Here is a 17164-nt window from a genome sequence, read left to right as displayed (position 1 = left end):
GATCACTATGGGAAGTGACTCAAACAATGGAAAGAACTGAAAAGATTTTCTGACAGAAAAATCACTGCGCAGTTAAAGACAAAGAACAGAGAGTTCTGGCAGACGTTTTGCTACTTTCCCCAAAAACCTAATTAACCAATTTTTGATAATCATAAGAAATTCTCATGCGGGAAAATGCAACACATGAAAGACAGTAGCACAAGGAAATGTTCACCATATTTAGATCTCCTTTCAATATAAACATAAAGAGGTCATTTCAGGTCAGTCATCCTGTGCTCTTTTCTTTAGGGGAATGAGTCTCCAGCATGGCTCTTTATATTAAAGGATTTCATGGGCCTGAGTTATAGCTATTGCTATAATCACAGGTATCAGAACTAAGAATAGTTATTTCTCTACTTCTTTGTGAATGGAGAATGAAAAGGTCATTCAGTGTATGGCACTTCAAACACTTAAAAGGGAAGGTATTTTACAGCTTATTTAGATTTTTAAAGGAAGCCTACAGAGGGTGGAAGCAAGGACGGGTAGCCTGAGACAAACACAGAGAAACTGTCCAAGCAGACAGGGATAAAGTTGGGAAAGCTAAAGTCCTGATAGAATTAAATCTGACCAGGGACATCAAGGGCAAAAAGCAAAGCTTCTATAGGTATGTTGGTGATAAAAGGAAGACTAGAGAAAATGAGGGTCCTCTCTGGAAAGACATGGGAGAGCTGGTTACCTGGGACATGGCAGAAGCTGAGATACCCAACAACGTTTTTGTCTCAGTCCCCACAAGGAAGTGTTCCAGCCACACCACCCAAGTTGCAGAAGGCAAAGGCAGGGATTGAGAGAATGAACTGCCCACTGAGAGAAGTCCTGAGGAGAAGGACTTCTGGTGGTTGATGAGAAGCTCAGCATGACCTGGCAATGTACATGCTTCTCCTCCCCTACTCTGCTCTTGTGAGACCCCACCTCCAGTACCGTGTTTTCTACCAGCCTGTGATTAAACGGAAACTCCATGCCATGAAAGGATGCAGTGGATTCTAAATTATACATGGATTTAAAAGCACCTGAACAAAATAATGGAAGAAAAATCCCCTGAAAGCTACTATATAGTAGCACGTGTGGCTGAGAAAGTGCATTAATTTATTGAAGGCTGGGAGAGGATGCTACATACTTCCATGTTCTTACACTCTTCCTTAAACAACTGCTAGCATCCAGTTCTGGAGACAGAATTTCTTTGATTTAACTCATTGGTTATGTTCTTATGACTTATTGGTTGGGGTTTTTTTTTCAAATTTTTTGCTTTCTCCTGTGTTTTCCAAAGATTAGTTGCACTCTGTGTGATTACAGGCTATTGTTTCTTAATTTCTAACAAAAAACAAGTAGATGTAACCCATTTCAATCCATACCAGTACATAGCCTGATTTAGACATTTCGCTTGTTTCAGGGTATAAACTAGTGTCTCTGAAGGCTAACCAGCTTTCCTAACAACATCCTATGAATCACAGTAAGAACAGGCTTCTTTCTAAAGCAACATATGTGAACACTTCTGGCGGCTGTTTGCACATAAGATGGGCCAATGACCTGATCCATAACTTATGAGGCATATTGTTTGATAATGACAAGAATTACAAGCTTGAAGTTCATAAAATAACTTGTGTTTCACATCTAAAAAGTTATCTTTAATAAGCTTTCTATGAGTTCATGAAAATTGGTATTTTCCTAATGTTTAACCTCTGAGAAATTTCAAAAACCATACATGAAGATTATAATCAATATTATTCAGGTAGCAGTATATTCTCTTTCAAAGCATAACCTTTTAGGTGAAGCTTAACTATTGATTACTAAATGGCACTATTTCTTGCCATTTCCATTGGCTGAGATGTAGTGGAGAGAATTTCCTAAATAAATCCACATTGGAGCATGCTTCAGAAGGGTTACCACTGACTGGGAAGAAAGAGTTAACTGTGTTTTTATGCACATTTGTTGCTGTGGCTGCATTACATCTTAAAATATAGGTTCAGACACATTCACCCAAATCCATCCTAGAGTGCACAGTGTATGACCTCTATTTCTCTGGTACTGAACTAAGACTTTCTGGTCAATCTGGAAGCATCCTGAGGCTTTCATCAGTCTTTTAATTCCTGGATTATTTTCTTCTGCCTAAAGTTTCCCTTCTGCTTCCCTTTTGTTTGCTCCATCTCTTCTGGGAGGGTGATTCACAGTTAATCAGCTCATGTATTCTGAGACATTCAAAAATACTGCTCTGTGGACAGGCCAGCAGGCATTGCTGTCCCCCTTGTGTGGTTAAACCCTACTCTTTCCTTAGGGGCTTCACTGTCTCTGCTGCCCTGTAACTGTTACACAATAACGACCAAAGCATTGGACCAGCTGCAGACATTAGTGCCATAACTGCAGGAAATGTAATTTGGGATACCTAATGAGCAGGTTCTTTACATAAATACACCAGGAAAAGCTCAATTAAAAAAAAAAAATCTACACAAATTAACGTTAGGCAGATAGAGAGAAAAACTTCCTCAGTTGAACAGGGACATCTACATTCTGTTTAACGTTTTTGTTTTCCCATTATCTTTTAGCACTTTCATACAGAAAAGATGATTTTCACAATTTTAACAAATAGTTAAATATTCAGTCTCTAGTTAGGTGAAATTTTGCACGAATTCTCCTATTTTATCATTGTCAGCTGGAGGGTACAAGATGTGCTCTGTATCCATGGACTGGATACTGGAATGTACCTGACTTTACATCATATAAACATTACTTAACAACAACTTAAAACATCAGTGTGTTACCAGCACTGTTCTCAGACAGAAGTCGAAAACACAGCACTGCATCAGCTACTAAGAAGGAGAAAAATAACTGCTACACAAGAACCCAGGACAATACAAAATAACATTAGAGTGTACCATACTAATTCCATATTAAGTGCCTGTTTTATGCTTTAACTAGAAGAAATTCTGGTCACTCATCCTCTCCTTACCTTTCTGGTTTCCTGTGTCTCAGCATTACCGGATTTACAAGCTCACACTTTTTTATTAGGCAGCTTTTAAAACAGAGTTTCCACAGACTGGATTTGCAGTGTTCATGTTGCCAGACACACTACTGTGTCTTCTCTAGCGAGGACAGAATCTGACAATTTTCCATTCACATTCCTATTAATTTTTATTAATAATATTCCTCTCTATTAACTGTGAGTTTGAGATAAGTCATCCTCTTCTGAAGATACGCTAACACACTGTTTTTCAGCTTATCTCACACTTATCACATAACGTCCTGCTAAAAAGTTTCAGTGTGCACCCGCACATTATCCAGGTTGATGAACAGGTAGCAACATGGGGTTGCTGTTGTAACTTCTTCCTTTAGCGGTAGGAAAATACACTCATTGCAAATCAGTCACCTCCAAAATAGATGTTTCACTGAGGCACATTTAAAGGAAAATACAAAACACTATTTTTACAAGGCATTTTTCTGGCATTTGTTAGTTATCAGAGACTAGCATGCTATCCAGCAAACTGGATAAACTTGAGTATCCAGTCCTCTCGGTCTAGTTCTTGAAATTCAATGTTTACACCTTGTTTTCTCCATGTTGGGGTGAATGTGTACTTCCTAATCATTCATTTGCTCTGTGAGAGGGTTTAAATTGCTCATTTGAATCACCATTTTACTCTTTAGTATGTCCAGTCTAAAAACTATCACATGTAAACCAGTTCACTATTCTTGCATACTACATTGTCTCCATTAAATATTCAGTAATCTGTTCATATTAATACGTTTCTCAAAACTTTAAAAAGCACACTAAACAGAAGAGACCAAAACTAGAACTGTGAGTCTCTGCTTTACCTCCTATGTTTAATGTCAATCCATTTTCCAAAAAGAGTGATGTTTGGGTTTTGGCGTGAGTTTTTTTTCTCTTGCTTGAGTTATTTTATACTGCACCAGCATTGTATTTACCAGCTTATTTTTTTCCTCATTACTGACCATGGTGTTTTGTTGTTTAGTTTCTTCTTTTGTAACCATTTAACCGATACTTCTATTAACTTACCTTCATTTGATGGTTGTATGTATAACCCTTAGTGTACTGGTTTATTTAAAGGGGAAGAATATCCCTGGTCTCAACACAGTAGTTTTGGTTAAAAAGCTACTTCATACTGATACTGGCATTTCTGTATGAGACAGGGAACACTGATATGGGTCACCTTTATATAACACATGTCAGGAAGCATCAAAACCCTAGGGACAGCTGCAGCTGAGGGTGATCACAATGCAGGATGGGCAAAGAGCAACGAGGCATAGCCCAGCAGACGAGCTAGGTGGCTGAGCTGGAGTGCTGACAGCAACAGATCCTTACGACTGTCTGGTGGCCGCCAGACAAAACCAAGGTAACAGGTCTAAGGTCAGCCAAGGAAATCTAGACAATAATTCAGGGCTGGATACAGGTACAGCTACACAACTGAATGCTGAGGTCTGAGCTTACGTAGGACTCTTGCGGCAGAGGGCATGAGTGGAAGGCTGTGGTGGAAGCACCTCAAGTACTCAGATGAGTACTAGAAACACTCCTCATCTACCCAAACATCTCTTTGATAACTGCGAATAAATCTTCCAGGACTTTTTGCATAAAGGTTTACCGTATTTTGTACTTGTTACTTGAATAAGCATGATACGATTTCTCCTACCCAGCCTCTCTGGGGAGCAAATGGGACATAAAAGTTATCTCAGATAGGATATTCTCTCTCCTGTCTTTTTAGCTGACTAGCTTCTTCAGCCAAGAGGTTGGCTCCCACAGTGATTTTCAATTTAGAGGTCTTTTTAAGCCAAACTTCCAATCTTTTTATTCCCTACTGCAGACCAACTCTAACTCTACAAAGTTAGTTGTTAAATTACACCAGAAATTGTCCAAACCTTCCTGAAAACCTCCTGTAAAACATGTTTAATAAAATTGTTGGGTACCTGTTCTTGATCCTGTTTCCCAACTCCAACATGGCATGTTTCAAAATCTCTCTCACTGCAATTTTAGAGGCAATGTAAGCTTTGTTTTCAGCAGACTGCACTTCATCTCTCCTTCGTTTCTTTGTGAGAAGTCTCCAGTCCCCTTTATGGCCCTACTGGGGCTTGTAATTCTTTCTAGCCATCCTTTGCTGCCTTTTTAGCCACTTTGGTTTCTGTGACCAACAGTGCAAAAGGTTCTATCATCACTCTGCAAGAGCACCATCCCACAGCCCCTCTTTCTGCCTTCTTTTCTTTGACTTTTTCATCCCTGGGCACCAGACACATACAATGGGCCTGGGACTCCATTGCAGGTCTTGCCAGGCTGGCTGCTGTCGCTGCGGTGATGGCTCACCTGGATGGGCTTTCCAGGATGGACATTCCTGCTCCTCATGTGCTCTGGATACCAGTCCTCAGTGAGCTGCGGGCTCTGGATCACGCTTTGCGGCGCGTTTTGGCCCAGGCCACGGTTTAATTCCCAAACTGGGACGCAAGGCGCCATGGCAGTCACAGACACAGCTCCCCCTCCACGCCCGGCTGCTGGAGGGCAGTGTCCCACTCAACCCCATTCCCGGCGATCCTGCTCAGTGTGGCTCTTGGCTGCCTTTTAGCCGACTTTTAGTCGCCTTTAAGGCGCAGAGCGCGGCTGAGGAGCGCTGCCCCCCGCCAGGCGCAGGACACCCGCCTGAGGCACCCTGAGGCGGGAAGGGGGGACAGGACGGTCTCCGCACGCGCGCCGAGCGTGCGTTGCCAGGCCAACACGGCGGGGCGCGCGCCGGGCTCCACGGCGCCAGCCGGCAGCTGGCCCCGCCCGCGAGGCTCCCGCCGGACTACAGCTCCCAGCAGCTCCCGCTCCGCGCCGTGACTCGGCTGAGGCGACGGCGGCGCTGGGCGGGATGGAGTGAGGGGGCGAGCGGCGGAGAGAGCGCAGCCCACCGAGCCCCGACCCCCTCCCCCTTGCCTCTCTCTGGTCCGGGTCTATGCGGCCCCCCAGAGACCATGGGATCCAGGATCAAGTGAGTGCCCCTCGGAGCTCTCCAGTCCCGCTCGCAGGCCCTCAGGAAAGCGGGAGGGCTCTGGAGAGCGAGAAGGGGACTTCCCCGCCCTCCGTCCAGCTCCGTGTGAGGCCGCGCGGGCGAGACCCCGGCCCAGCCTGAAGGCCTCGGGGTAGGGCGAGGAAGAGGGGGAGAAAGAAAGGGGGAAAGTGCTTCTCACCCCGCCAGGCCAGCTGGCAGGCCGGGGAGGGAGGAGGCGGCGGGGCAGAGGGCCTCACTCCCCAACTGCCTGGGCGGGGAGTCCCCACGCCGTCGGGGGGGGGAAGTCGCTTCCCGCCTTCAAACCGCACACTGGGTTGTTGTCGCTCCCGTTCTCCCTATCTTCAGCTCTCCGTGTGGCAGCGGATAGGGGCAGGCTGTGAGGGCAGGTTGAGTGTTATCGGTGCAGGCCTTGAGGAGGATTGGGGCTGCTGGAGTGGGAAAGTCTTCGTGGCCAGCACCGGTGAACTCTGTTTTGGGGTGTGGTGGGTTGAGAGAGTTCAAAGCCTCCTTGCCTAGAGTGCGCCGAAGGAAAGATGGATAGTCTAGCTAGGATATCTTGAAAGTGTGTTGGCAAGGGGATTTGGGGGGAGAAAAGTGGTGCAAGAGGCTAATGTGTTGGGCCTGCGGATGCATGCCCTCAATATTTTTTCAATTTTCATAAAGCTGGGGGCTGATTTGTTGGTAAGCCCTGCTAGTATGTTTGGTATTGTTACATTAACGATCTCAGTTTGTTCATATGCCATTCCAGGCGAATTCTGTTCCTCTGAGATAGGTAGAGGTGTAATAAAGCTATCACCAAGCAGGGAGTGCTGACATCTTTGTGCATGAAAGGTGTGATAGAGTGGAGAGACCCAGTTAGATTGTATTTTATTCAGCATTTTCAGTAGGTGCTGTTGAGCAATTGCTTTTCCTTCTTCAGTACAGCATTCTTCAAGATTACACAGGGCTTTAACTTTTCACCTCTTGTTTAACTCGAACATGAGACTGGAGGAGACATAGTTTGTAGCAGCTTTAGTGTGATGACACATCTTCATGTTCGCAAGCCCACAGGCTGAATAGACATAAGTGTGTGTCTATCCAGTCAGGTGTTTTAGGAAGACGTAAGTGGATAATGAGTGCTTGTAGTGATACCACTGAGATGATTGGTTGGTTCTGGAAAGCAATCTTCCTTCTTCAGGAGACACTGTGGGGATAACTTTTGCGCTTTTCTGGTGTATGGGTTCTCAGCTGTTGCTACAGTAAATGAAAGAGAAGCTAGTTAAACTCTTAGCTTACATTGAACTACAGGTAAAACCTAAAATGTGTAACTATTTTGACAGCAGAGCAGGCAGTGTCTGTAACTTGCACTTTCAGATCATAGTAGTGGTCCCCATTGCTTGGGTCACTTCAAGATTATGATCTGAAATGATGTATCATGATGACCTTACCTTAAAGCTATTAAAAGGCTGATGCTCACTTAACATGTAGTTTTTGTGTACTTACTGAATCCACAAGCTATGCTTGCCATTTTGGGGGTTTTGGTTGCTAATTCGACCTTTAATGGCTTTGCATATGCTTTGTTGAATGTGAATGTAATTACTCAGATGAGACACTTCAGCTGAAAACCTTCGGGTGGGTGTTAGTGAGATGTAGCAGTTAGAAGTATCTGTTACAGCCAGTGGACTTCAGGACTTTTGCTGTGCAAAGTCTTTCAGTGTGAACATGTCTTTGTCACCAGGAAAAAGACAGGTGATAACGCTATATAAACATAACTTTTCGTTCCTCTTGGACTTTGTGAGAAAGAATTTTGACCAGTGTGTGATTAAACAAGACTTTGTCTTGAGCAACAAGTAATAAATTGCCTTTTTGCACTTTGGACAGAACTTTGTGCCCATGTAGAGTAAGGACAGTATTTCCAAACAATCTTGAAATGTATAAAGAATGAGTGAGCCTATATGAGTAAGAGGCTTTTCTGATCTGCTCTTCTGAGCTGGATGTTTAATCCAGCAAAGGTTTTCAAGTTGATAAGTAGTTCCTTTATTGGGGCAGGTGGGAGCATGAATGAGAGAACTCTTTTATGATTGGGTATGCTCAGGTATGCCCCCTTTGGTGGTGTCACCAGTATGTTGTAGCCCTAGCAAAAATCCAGTAGTCAGATCTGTTGCTTGTTGCTGTTGATTGATAATTATGAGAGATATTAAACTCCTTGGCACATGATCACTTGCACACGCTGTCTGCATGAAACCTGGACATATGTGTCAGTTAGATTTTTGATGGATTTTTAGTAATGAGTCATTTGAATGAAAGATCGCTTAGAGAAAATTATCAGTAGCTGCATCAGACTGACGTGAAAGAAATCAAGAGATTGCCAGCAGTCCTGTAAACTTTTGGCTTGTGTATAGCCGCAGGCGACAAAAAGGTAAATTGAGTGTTGGATGACACTATTGGGTTAAGCTTCATGTTGGAGCATGTCATACGGTATGTGCAAGGCACTCTGTGCCAGTGAGGTAATGTAAAATAGGCATGGAGTTAACCTGGCTGCTAGTGCTTCTTGGTAGCCTTCAGTACTCAAGATGTTACGAGAGAGAGAGAGGAAGAAAGGATTCTTTTTTTAATGTGTTAATATCAGTCTGTTTAGCAGAGTTGCATTGCATCCTGAAGAAATTTGACGTGTTCCTTTCCAGAGGTAGTTGTATTTCAGTGATGATAGAAGAGATCCCTCATATTAATTTGGGAATCCTTTCAGATATTTAACATGAAGTTTGCTATACACTGAAATGTAGTATTATCTACCAAGGGAATACCAGGCAGAATAACTTAAATGTATGGAAATGAATCACAGTTTGAGGTGCAGTTTCTGAATTGAATTAGCAGTTACAGCTTTCTGCTAATAATTTTTTTCTGCAAGAGTTGAGCAACTGAGTCTTGTTACGAGACAGCTAATTATCAGGCAGTGTCAGGCTCTTCTCTCATGCCTCAATTTTTAAGTAGAATGATACTTTCTGTCATAAGTGCTATAGATACTGTAAATGGTACATATCTCTATGTAAAATAGAAGTTCTTATGGATTGCTTTGATACTAAAGCTACTTCTACATCAAAGAGATTTTAAGTAATTATACACAAATTTATCACAAATGCATTTTTTTCTCGTAGAACTGCTTCCTAAATTTATATTTAGAAAAAAATCCTTAAATTATCCAGTTATCAAATATATGGGCTACTATGTATTTTTGTACACATTTTGTACATATATATTTTTTAATTGCATCTGTATGTTCACTTGATGGCTGACCATGGATCTTTAAGTGATTATTGTGAGGAAAGAAAACTTTGTGTGTTTGTGTTTAAGGGTATAGTGCTGTGGATGATATCTGTGGGTTGAGGTCTTAATACAATGCACAGGTGCTATCAGATGCAGGTTATTTTAATAGTCAACAAAATGGACTGCAAAATATACATATTCTTATGCATGTTCATGCTATATTTGCAAACTGTATGAAGTCTCATAGTGACTTGTTGCCTTAATTCCACTGCAAAATTATAGAATACACAGAATTCAACAATGACTTCATTCTCATGCTGAGGTGTTGGCTGCTTGAATGCAGCCTTTAATACTAAGTTTCTGACTTGGCAAAGTTACTTTAATTTTGCTGTTCATAGAAATAAGTGGACGCTTGTCATGGAATATTAAAATACAAAATATGATGTCTTTTTGTCTGAAATTTTTGGTATATAGTATGTGCTCTTGCCAGCTGTGTTATATAGTGTTTTTACAAAAAAAATTTGAACAAAGACTCTAGCATAATACTAAAAAGGTGTTTGTTATTTTATCCATTAGCTGTAAGAAGATTATAAAATTCATAAACTTTTAATTAAGGAGATAGGGTGCTAAAAATAAAAACATGAACAAGGAGGGTAAGATAAGGCTGCACGGCAGTATACATGTAAGGAAAAACACATTTCTGGTGTTACATGGCTGTCATTTCATCCTCATCCTGTACCATGATTTTAGGAATGTAGCTGAGAATCTCCATATTCAAAGCAGAATATATGCAGCAACTCTTAAGTAGCACAGACAGAATTATGCAAGTTTGTTTTATAATTTAAAATAATAGTTGATTTATTGATTTTGGATTTCTCAGAACCTATGAGTATAGTTATCTGAAAAATGGATATTTAAATCAGATGGGAACTGGTGGCAAATTAAATTAACGTTCACTGAATTGTGAACCATTGTTGCTCCTGAGAGATGCTCTGTAAAACTGCAGAGCATGATCCTGTACTACTGAAACCAACAGTAGCTTTCCTCTCGGTTTAAATAGGTGTGGGGTTTGGCTTAGAGCCACTTGAGTTATACTAAATGGGCCTGTGGCATGGTTAGAAATGTTTTATTTAATCCCTTTTGGTGTTAAAGTAGGATTAAAAATAATAGAAATTCTCTGAAAAGTAGGCTGAAGTCCTTGACATGTTTATGTTTGGTTTGAGGTGCTGGGTAAGATGAGTTTTATTTTTTAAATGATTATTCAGGTAGGAATTCTAGCATGTATATATATATATGGGATTTGTCATAATTTTCATCCTTAACTGTAAGGAGGCTAACAAAATTCACAAGTTAATTATACCTCAGCCATTTTCTAATGTTAGATAGTTTACATTAACACCTAGGAGACAATATTATCACTGTACAAGCAGCCATAAATTTAGAGCAGCAATTATGCAATTTTCATTCGTGGTTTTAACCAGAAAGTCTAAGAATAAAGTGTCACATCTTGAGACTTACAAAATCTTTATTTCAGTAACTAAACAATTACAGCCCAATGTGTGATTCTCTTTAATCTCATAAAAAATTTTGGAGTAGCTAAAATTGTTAGAGTCAGCAATTTGACTCAAAATATGCATGCTTATATAATCACCTGCTGCCTTTACATGGTTCTTATGAAATGTAATTCCAGAGCTTCACTTCTGGAGTTATATTAGTGAAAACTGGAACTGTACGCTTAATGTTTTGTTGTTTTCAAATCTCAAACTCATTAAGTTTTAGCTTTATCATTAGCTTTTAACTTTTATTACTGGTGTATTTATAACTGTGGAGCAGAATAAGTCTCCAGCTTCATTTACATTTTGTAGCTGAATTTGGTATAATTTTTGACTATCACACCTGTTTCCTTATTTCATGTGCATGTGGAAGCTCTCTGGATTTAAGATTCTGGAGTCTCATGAGGTGAAACCTTGTGCATTTGCAACGTTCTTCAGCATGGCCTTTTTTTGACAAAGAAGTAGAAATATTTTGACAGGTATTAAAGGGTGGAGCTGTCTTCACCCTAAATACAGCAGCTGAAGTTTTCCAGTAATGTATGCATAAAATGACTTTGCATCCTCGACTGCAGCTTCCTTTTTTCTCTTCTGTCCTGAGCAAATGGGTGTCATGAAACCAAACTCAAGGGTCACAGTAATGATAATGTGAATCTGTGTTGTTTGTCCTGTGTTGGACAATGCAACTGTTTTCAGTTTGGTGAAAAGGGTATTCAGGATTCCTTTGTCTTTTAAATCCCTGTATTTAGCACATAAGTGATTTATTTTCTTATTTGAAAGTAAAGGTGAAATAAAAAGAACTTGCTTTTGCAAGTTGGTCATGTAATCAGAATTACTGTTGTGGCTAAAAGCTGAAATAAGTGTTGTTTTTCTGTCTGAGTAGCATTCTGAAATGTGATATAGAAGGCATGGGTTTATTTTTCTGGCAAAGCTCTGAACCATAGGCCTGTGATATTTTAGTATCTAGAAATGCAGACTAGTCACAACAATGACTTAAAGGTTGTGTGTGCTTGATTTCTATTGTTCTTACCTGTCTTTCTCTGTAGAAGTTTGTTAGACACCCTGTTCATACCAACTCATCTGAGTTGTCAGTTGTATCTTGTTACAGACTAGTAAGGCAGAAAGATTTGATGTGAAACCATCACAGACGATAGGTCCAGAAATTTAGTTTATTCTGAGATATGCATTGTTAGAACCCTTTTTACTGTGTAGTTGAAAGTACACTTGGAAAAAAAACTTAATGTGCTAAACACTGGGTTTTTTTTTTTTCCTTTCAGGCAAAATCCGGACACTACCTTTGAAGTGTACGCAGAAGTCACCTACTCGGGAATCAGTTGCGTTGGGAAAGGTATTGTTTTGCACTGTAATTCTATCTATTTATTGGCTAAACCTATTCTTAAGAACCACGGACTTTGAAATAATGAGGCATATTTAATACTGTGCTGTTCTAGCTTTTAAAGATCCCTTAATCACTGGTTCTGTGGGATCTTTCACATTTAGGACTAACAAGGAGAAGTTTTTGTCTCCGTCCCTGGTTATGGGCAGTTTTCTTTGACTGTTTTGCCTTTTTTATTTGTCTTTTAAAATAGAAATAACTCTTGGTTCATTAAGTTGAAAAAATAAATGTATTTCAGACTTGTATTTGCTGCTCATAGGAGGAATGGGTAGTTTTAAAACAAAAAATACTCTCAAATTTCTTGTGCGGAATTTACATTTGCTTCCTCTTTCTTACTTGCTACAGAAGTACTTTTATCTGTTCCCAGGATTTTTCTCTCGATCAGATGCTTTTATCTAGAAATAAGGCATGAATACAGCATATGATTTGGTTATCTATTTTTACCAGACATTGTTATTAATCCATAATTATGCAAGTATTTTTTTGAATATTATTTCTGGCAAGTATTCCTGTGTTTGTGCTAGAGAAGTCTCATAACTGCTGAAATCAACATGTAAATATACCTTTGAATTTTTGATGGTGCTTCTTTCTAAATCTGAGGGATTTGGTCAAATAAGCAGGAAAACCAAAGGCTGAAACTTGTAATCTCAGAATTTAGTTTAAGATGCTGTTTTGTGAGATCAGTCTCTAGAATGTTATGAAAAGGGGTGGAGTAAAAATTAAACCATGATGATGAGTCAACAGATACTGAAGTAATATTTCTTTTATGAAGTTATCATGTGTATATTGTACATATGTCTATCCAGTAGAAAGGATTTTTGTGTTTTCTCAACTGGAAAGCCACTTACCTCCTTTTATATTTGTATTTGTTACAATCGACGAAAGTGGAATAGCTGCTACTCTTTCCTTTACTGCCAAGGCCTCCATAGGAGTTGTAACTGGAATACAGTCTTGGCTTCTCCTACTGCTATATGCCATGAAGACTATTTGATGTAACTGCAGGAGCCTTTTTAATAACTAGTCTTTGTTTCTGCACATCTGACCTGGATTCTAGTGCCAGAAAATCCAAACAAATTTGACCATAAACATTACATTGTACAGTACTAGTGTCTGGGTATAATCTTCTCTTTGAAGTTTGTTTGCATCCCCCTGGAGGGATTAGTTCCCTGCTGTGGGAAGGTGGGTTAAAAAGCAAGGAAACTACTTTACAGGTTTTTAATTGGAGAATTTAGTATACATTTTGTTCTATAAACCAACTGATTTTGTGGGAGTTTCTCTTGGTTGGGATTTTAGGTTTGTTGTATGCACTTGTAGGTGCAAAATCATAAGAAAATGTTTTTAGTGAGTAAAAAAATGTTCTAGTAATTGCTTTTATAACTCGCATATTCTGAAGTTGATTCTCCCTGAATAATTTTTTAAAAGATCTTTCCCAACCAATTGTTATATATTTAAGAACCACTCATTATTTTCAGATTTGGGTATCCCCAGATATTCTGTCATATTCTAAATGAAAGCTGTGGTTTGGTTCTCCTCATTGTCAGCTGTCCTTAACAGCCATTCAGTATCCTGGGCAAAGGACCATTCTGGAAATACAAACCTAGAGACCTCCATGTGGTCTTTTCTAATTCTTGGTAGAAAACCAAGAATATGTATCAACTTTTGGGCTGGTTTTTTTTGCAGTCAGTGAATGTATGTTACATGGCAAGCAGCAGTTATTATTAAGAAAAGCAAAATGTATAAAAGGTGTATAAGGAGAAAATTATTAGTTTTTTAAAAAAACCTATTTCTTCCCATGTAATGGATCCCAAAATTAATCAAGACAGCTGGTTTTGAAGTTTGTGTGCTGTTCATCACTGACAGTGCTCTTAATTCTTGTATCAGTCTTCTGGCATGGTTTTGAGGAGAATGAATTGCTCCAAAGCTGTGACAGCCCTTGTGTGGGAGATTGTGTGGCTTGTGGGATGGTAAAACATGCCTCTTGTTGTATTCAGAAGTTTGTGTAGCTGTGGTTGTTAAACCCCAGCCGGCAGCTGAGCACCACGCAGCTGCTCACTCCTCCCTGCTGGGATGGGGGAAGAATCAGAAGAGTGAAAGTATGAAAGTAGCAAAGGATGTTTTCCATGTGTCTGTTAAATATCAACTGAAATTAACATCTTTAGTTCACTTCATGTTGCTGTAAGGGGAGATACTCGTGTTATTTACTATTTATAATTGTACATTCAAGTAGTTTTACTGCTCCCGTAATTGTTAATAATCTTGGCTTATATGTTTATTTGGTTAATTACTTTTGAAATTAATGAAAGCAGCATTATCCATTGACTATCGTATAGAATCATAGAATCATTTAAGTTGGAAAACTCCTTTAAGATCATGGAGTCCAACTGCTAACCCAGCACTGCCAAATCCACCTCTAAACCATGTCCCTAAGTACCACATTTGCATGTCTTTTAAACACCTCCAGGGATGGTGACTCCATCATTTCCCTGAACAGCCTGTTCCAATGCTTGATACAGAAGGCTCCCTCTTGCTTACCAAGATAGTGGACTGCAGAAGGTAAAAATCTGTTCTGGGCTTCAAGAAAGACTTCAGTAAACTGGAACAAGTTCAATGGAGGGCCACCAAGATGGTGAGTGAGCTAGAGTACTTGCACCATGAGGAGAGGTTCAGAATGCTGGGCTTGTTTAACCTGGAGAAGACTTCAAGGAATCTGAAGAGTAGCCTTCCATACCTAGGAGGAATTCATCAAGATTAGATATCCAGGCTCCTTAAGATAGTGTGTGGCAGGACAAGAGGCAATAACAGACTGAATCAAGAGGCGTTTGAATTGAGTATCAGGAATGTGTTCATCATGAGGACAGTCAAGAATTGGACCATGTCACTCACAGAGTTTGTGCAATCTCCATCCTTGGAGGTTTTCAAGACCGAGCTGGATCGCAGCCTGAACAACCTGATCTGACCTTATGCCTGGCCCTCCTTGAGCAGGAGGTTGGACTAGAGACCTCCCAGAGGTTCCTTCCAGCCTGAATTATCTGATGATCATAAGATCTGATTCCTAGAAACAAAAGCTTCAGGAACATCTGGAGGATGTTTTGTGTTCTTAATAGGGTATGAAGAGAAAAACTTCAGTGAAACCAAAGAAGTTGAAAAAGCAAACAGTGTTTTATTCCAGTCCAGGCAGAACTCTTCCAAACCACAATGAAATGTGTGAACTGTGGAAGGAAATGATCCCTAGATCACCCCAGCTGTGGTCTCTCTGTCCTTTCCCCTCTAGATTGTTTAGAAATAATGATCATCTGTGCACAGCATTGGTGATTTGTGTTTTTCTGGCACATGAAGTCTTTGGTACATTATACAATTCCAGCATTCAGTTGTATCTAAAAGCTGTGGTTTCTGCTTTTTCTCTGTTTTGTCCATAGACCTTCTTTGGGGACTTACAGATTTATTTCCTTTTTTTTTTTTTTTTTTTTACTGGGTCACTTTACGTTAATGTGTATCTTTGTTTTGAGAACTGTGAAGCAAGATATCTGCAGTTGTGACCGGCAGCATTAAGATGAGCATTTGTTATTAAGAAGGTATTTCCTTGAGGAAAAAGACAATTGCCAAACCATTTTTTTCACGTTATGATTGTGATTTCCATGGAAGCTGGGAATTCCCCTTAGCTAACTGAATCTAAGTTAGTGGTGTGGTTTGTTTGTGGTTTTTTTTTTTTCCTTTAAAAGAATATTTGACTTCCTAAAATTGAATAAAAATACAAAACTGCTTTCTTCAGTTTGTTCCCACTTTTTTTTTTGAGGGGGAGGGGCTGTCTGGGATTCAGAATTTCTTCAATTAGTATTTCAGTGATGCTTTCATTCATGTTCTAATTTTCAGTTTCATCAAATAGCACTGTTCTCTTGTCCATATCCTCCTATAATAACATGGTGATGTGTTCTCACCAAACATCTAGGGCAGCAAAACTTAATAGAAAGAACGGAGTCTGCATCTCTACAGTGACAGTACATGGAACTTATCTAGGGAGAAATCTGTGGTGTGTGTGTCAAGTCTTAAGTATGTCAAGCATAGGAACTTTGCAAGTCCAGTGCTTTTCACCAACTCCCACATACTTTGTGGAAGAGAGGAAAAAGTAGTCATGGTTTTATTTTTAAAATAGGATATTATTGTAGGGAAAATATTGACTAAAACTTAGAGTGTTCTCTGATTCTTTCAGGTGAGTGCTGGGTAACGACTTGTGACTCAGAGGAAAAGGTGCAGTTTCAAGGTTAATGCAGAAACCTGGCTAATAGGCTGACTTAGGCTAAATAGTTTTAACAGGTGCCTTTCCTGCAGTGGTATAACTGGATGGAGTAAGTTGCTAATACTGTACACATGGGCATGACTAAGTCAACTCTTAGAGTATGTCTGTTTCAGCTTTGGCTTTCAACCACTCTAGTTGAATAGAAAGATTGTTAGGACTTAAAAAAAAAAAAGGATAACTAGGACAAATTCCAATTCACATATAGGGCTTTAATGTTCTATAGCCTATGTGATGGGTTTCTGTCTTTGCTGTTATGCTTTTATTGCTCTGTAGTTCCTGCAGTAGGAGAAGTTCTAGCTTTCCTTGTCACTTTGATACAAGGAGGCCATCTGCCAGTCTGGGTGTATTCCTTTTAAAAAAACACAGCCAAACAAAAAAACTTTAGAGATTCTAGAGGTTTCACTGTTAGAACTTGACTTTCAGGAATTTAATAGAATAGAGCCTCAAAAATTGCAAATAGAGGGGAATAATAATATCATTTATTGCCCAGAAGATACCAGTAGTATAGTCTGGATGTAATCTATAATTGCATTAGTTTTGCCTTTCTGCTGTGATACTTAAGTAACTTCATGTAAAGGAAAGGAAAATGCATTTTATGAGGTTGTCCTTCTAATGGAGGGCTTGGGTATTTATCATGGCATTTCGTAGTAAAACTTCACAG

The 17164-nt window shown here is 39.8% G+C and overlaps 1 protein-coding gene across 6 annotated transcripts in view; it reads left to right on the top strand.

Moving 5' to 3' along the window:
- The first annotated feature begins 5822 nt into the window (after positions 1 to 5822).
- The window catches only part of DENND1A (DENN domain containing 1A), a 189819-nt gene continuing 178477 nt past the window's right edge, over positions 5823 to 17164 (top strand). For 4 of the 6 annotated variants that reach the window (XM_061476666.1, XM_061476663.1, XM_061476665.1 and 1 more), the window contains exons 1-2: positions 5823 to 5999; positions 12091 to 12161. In XM_061476666.1, the coding sequence (XP_061332650.1) occupies positions 5983 to 5999; positions 12091 to 12161 (88 nt within the window). In that variant the 5' untranslated portion in view covers positions 5823 to 5982. The remainder of the gene's footprint in view (positions 6000 to 12090; positions 12162 to 17164) is intronic. The other 2 variants (XM_061476667.1, XM_061476664.1) reach the window with 1 other exon arrangement.

This window comes from Pezoporus flaviventris, unplaced genomic scaffold (assembly GCF_033815535.1).
Source record: "Pezoporus flaviventris isolate CSIRO_AGI_PZ_B2104156 unplaced genomic scaffold, CSIRO_AGI_Pfla_v1 ptg000097l, whole genome shotgun sequence".
Taxonomy (NCBI): domain Eukaryota; kingdom Metazoa; phylum Chordata; class Aves; order Psittaciformes; family Psittacidae; genus Pezoporus; species Pezoporus flaviventris.
This window is presented reverse-complemented; position numbering and strand designations above follow the sequence as displayed.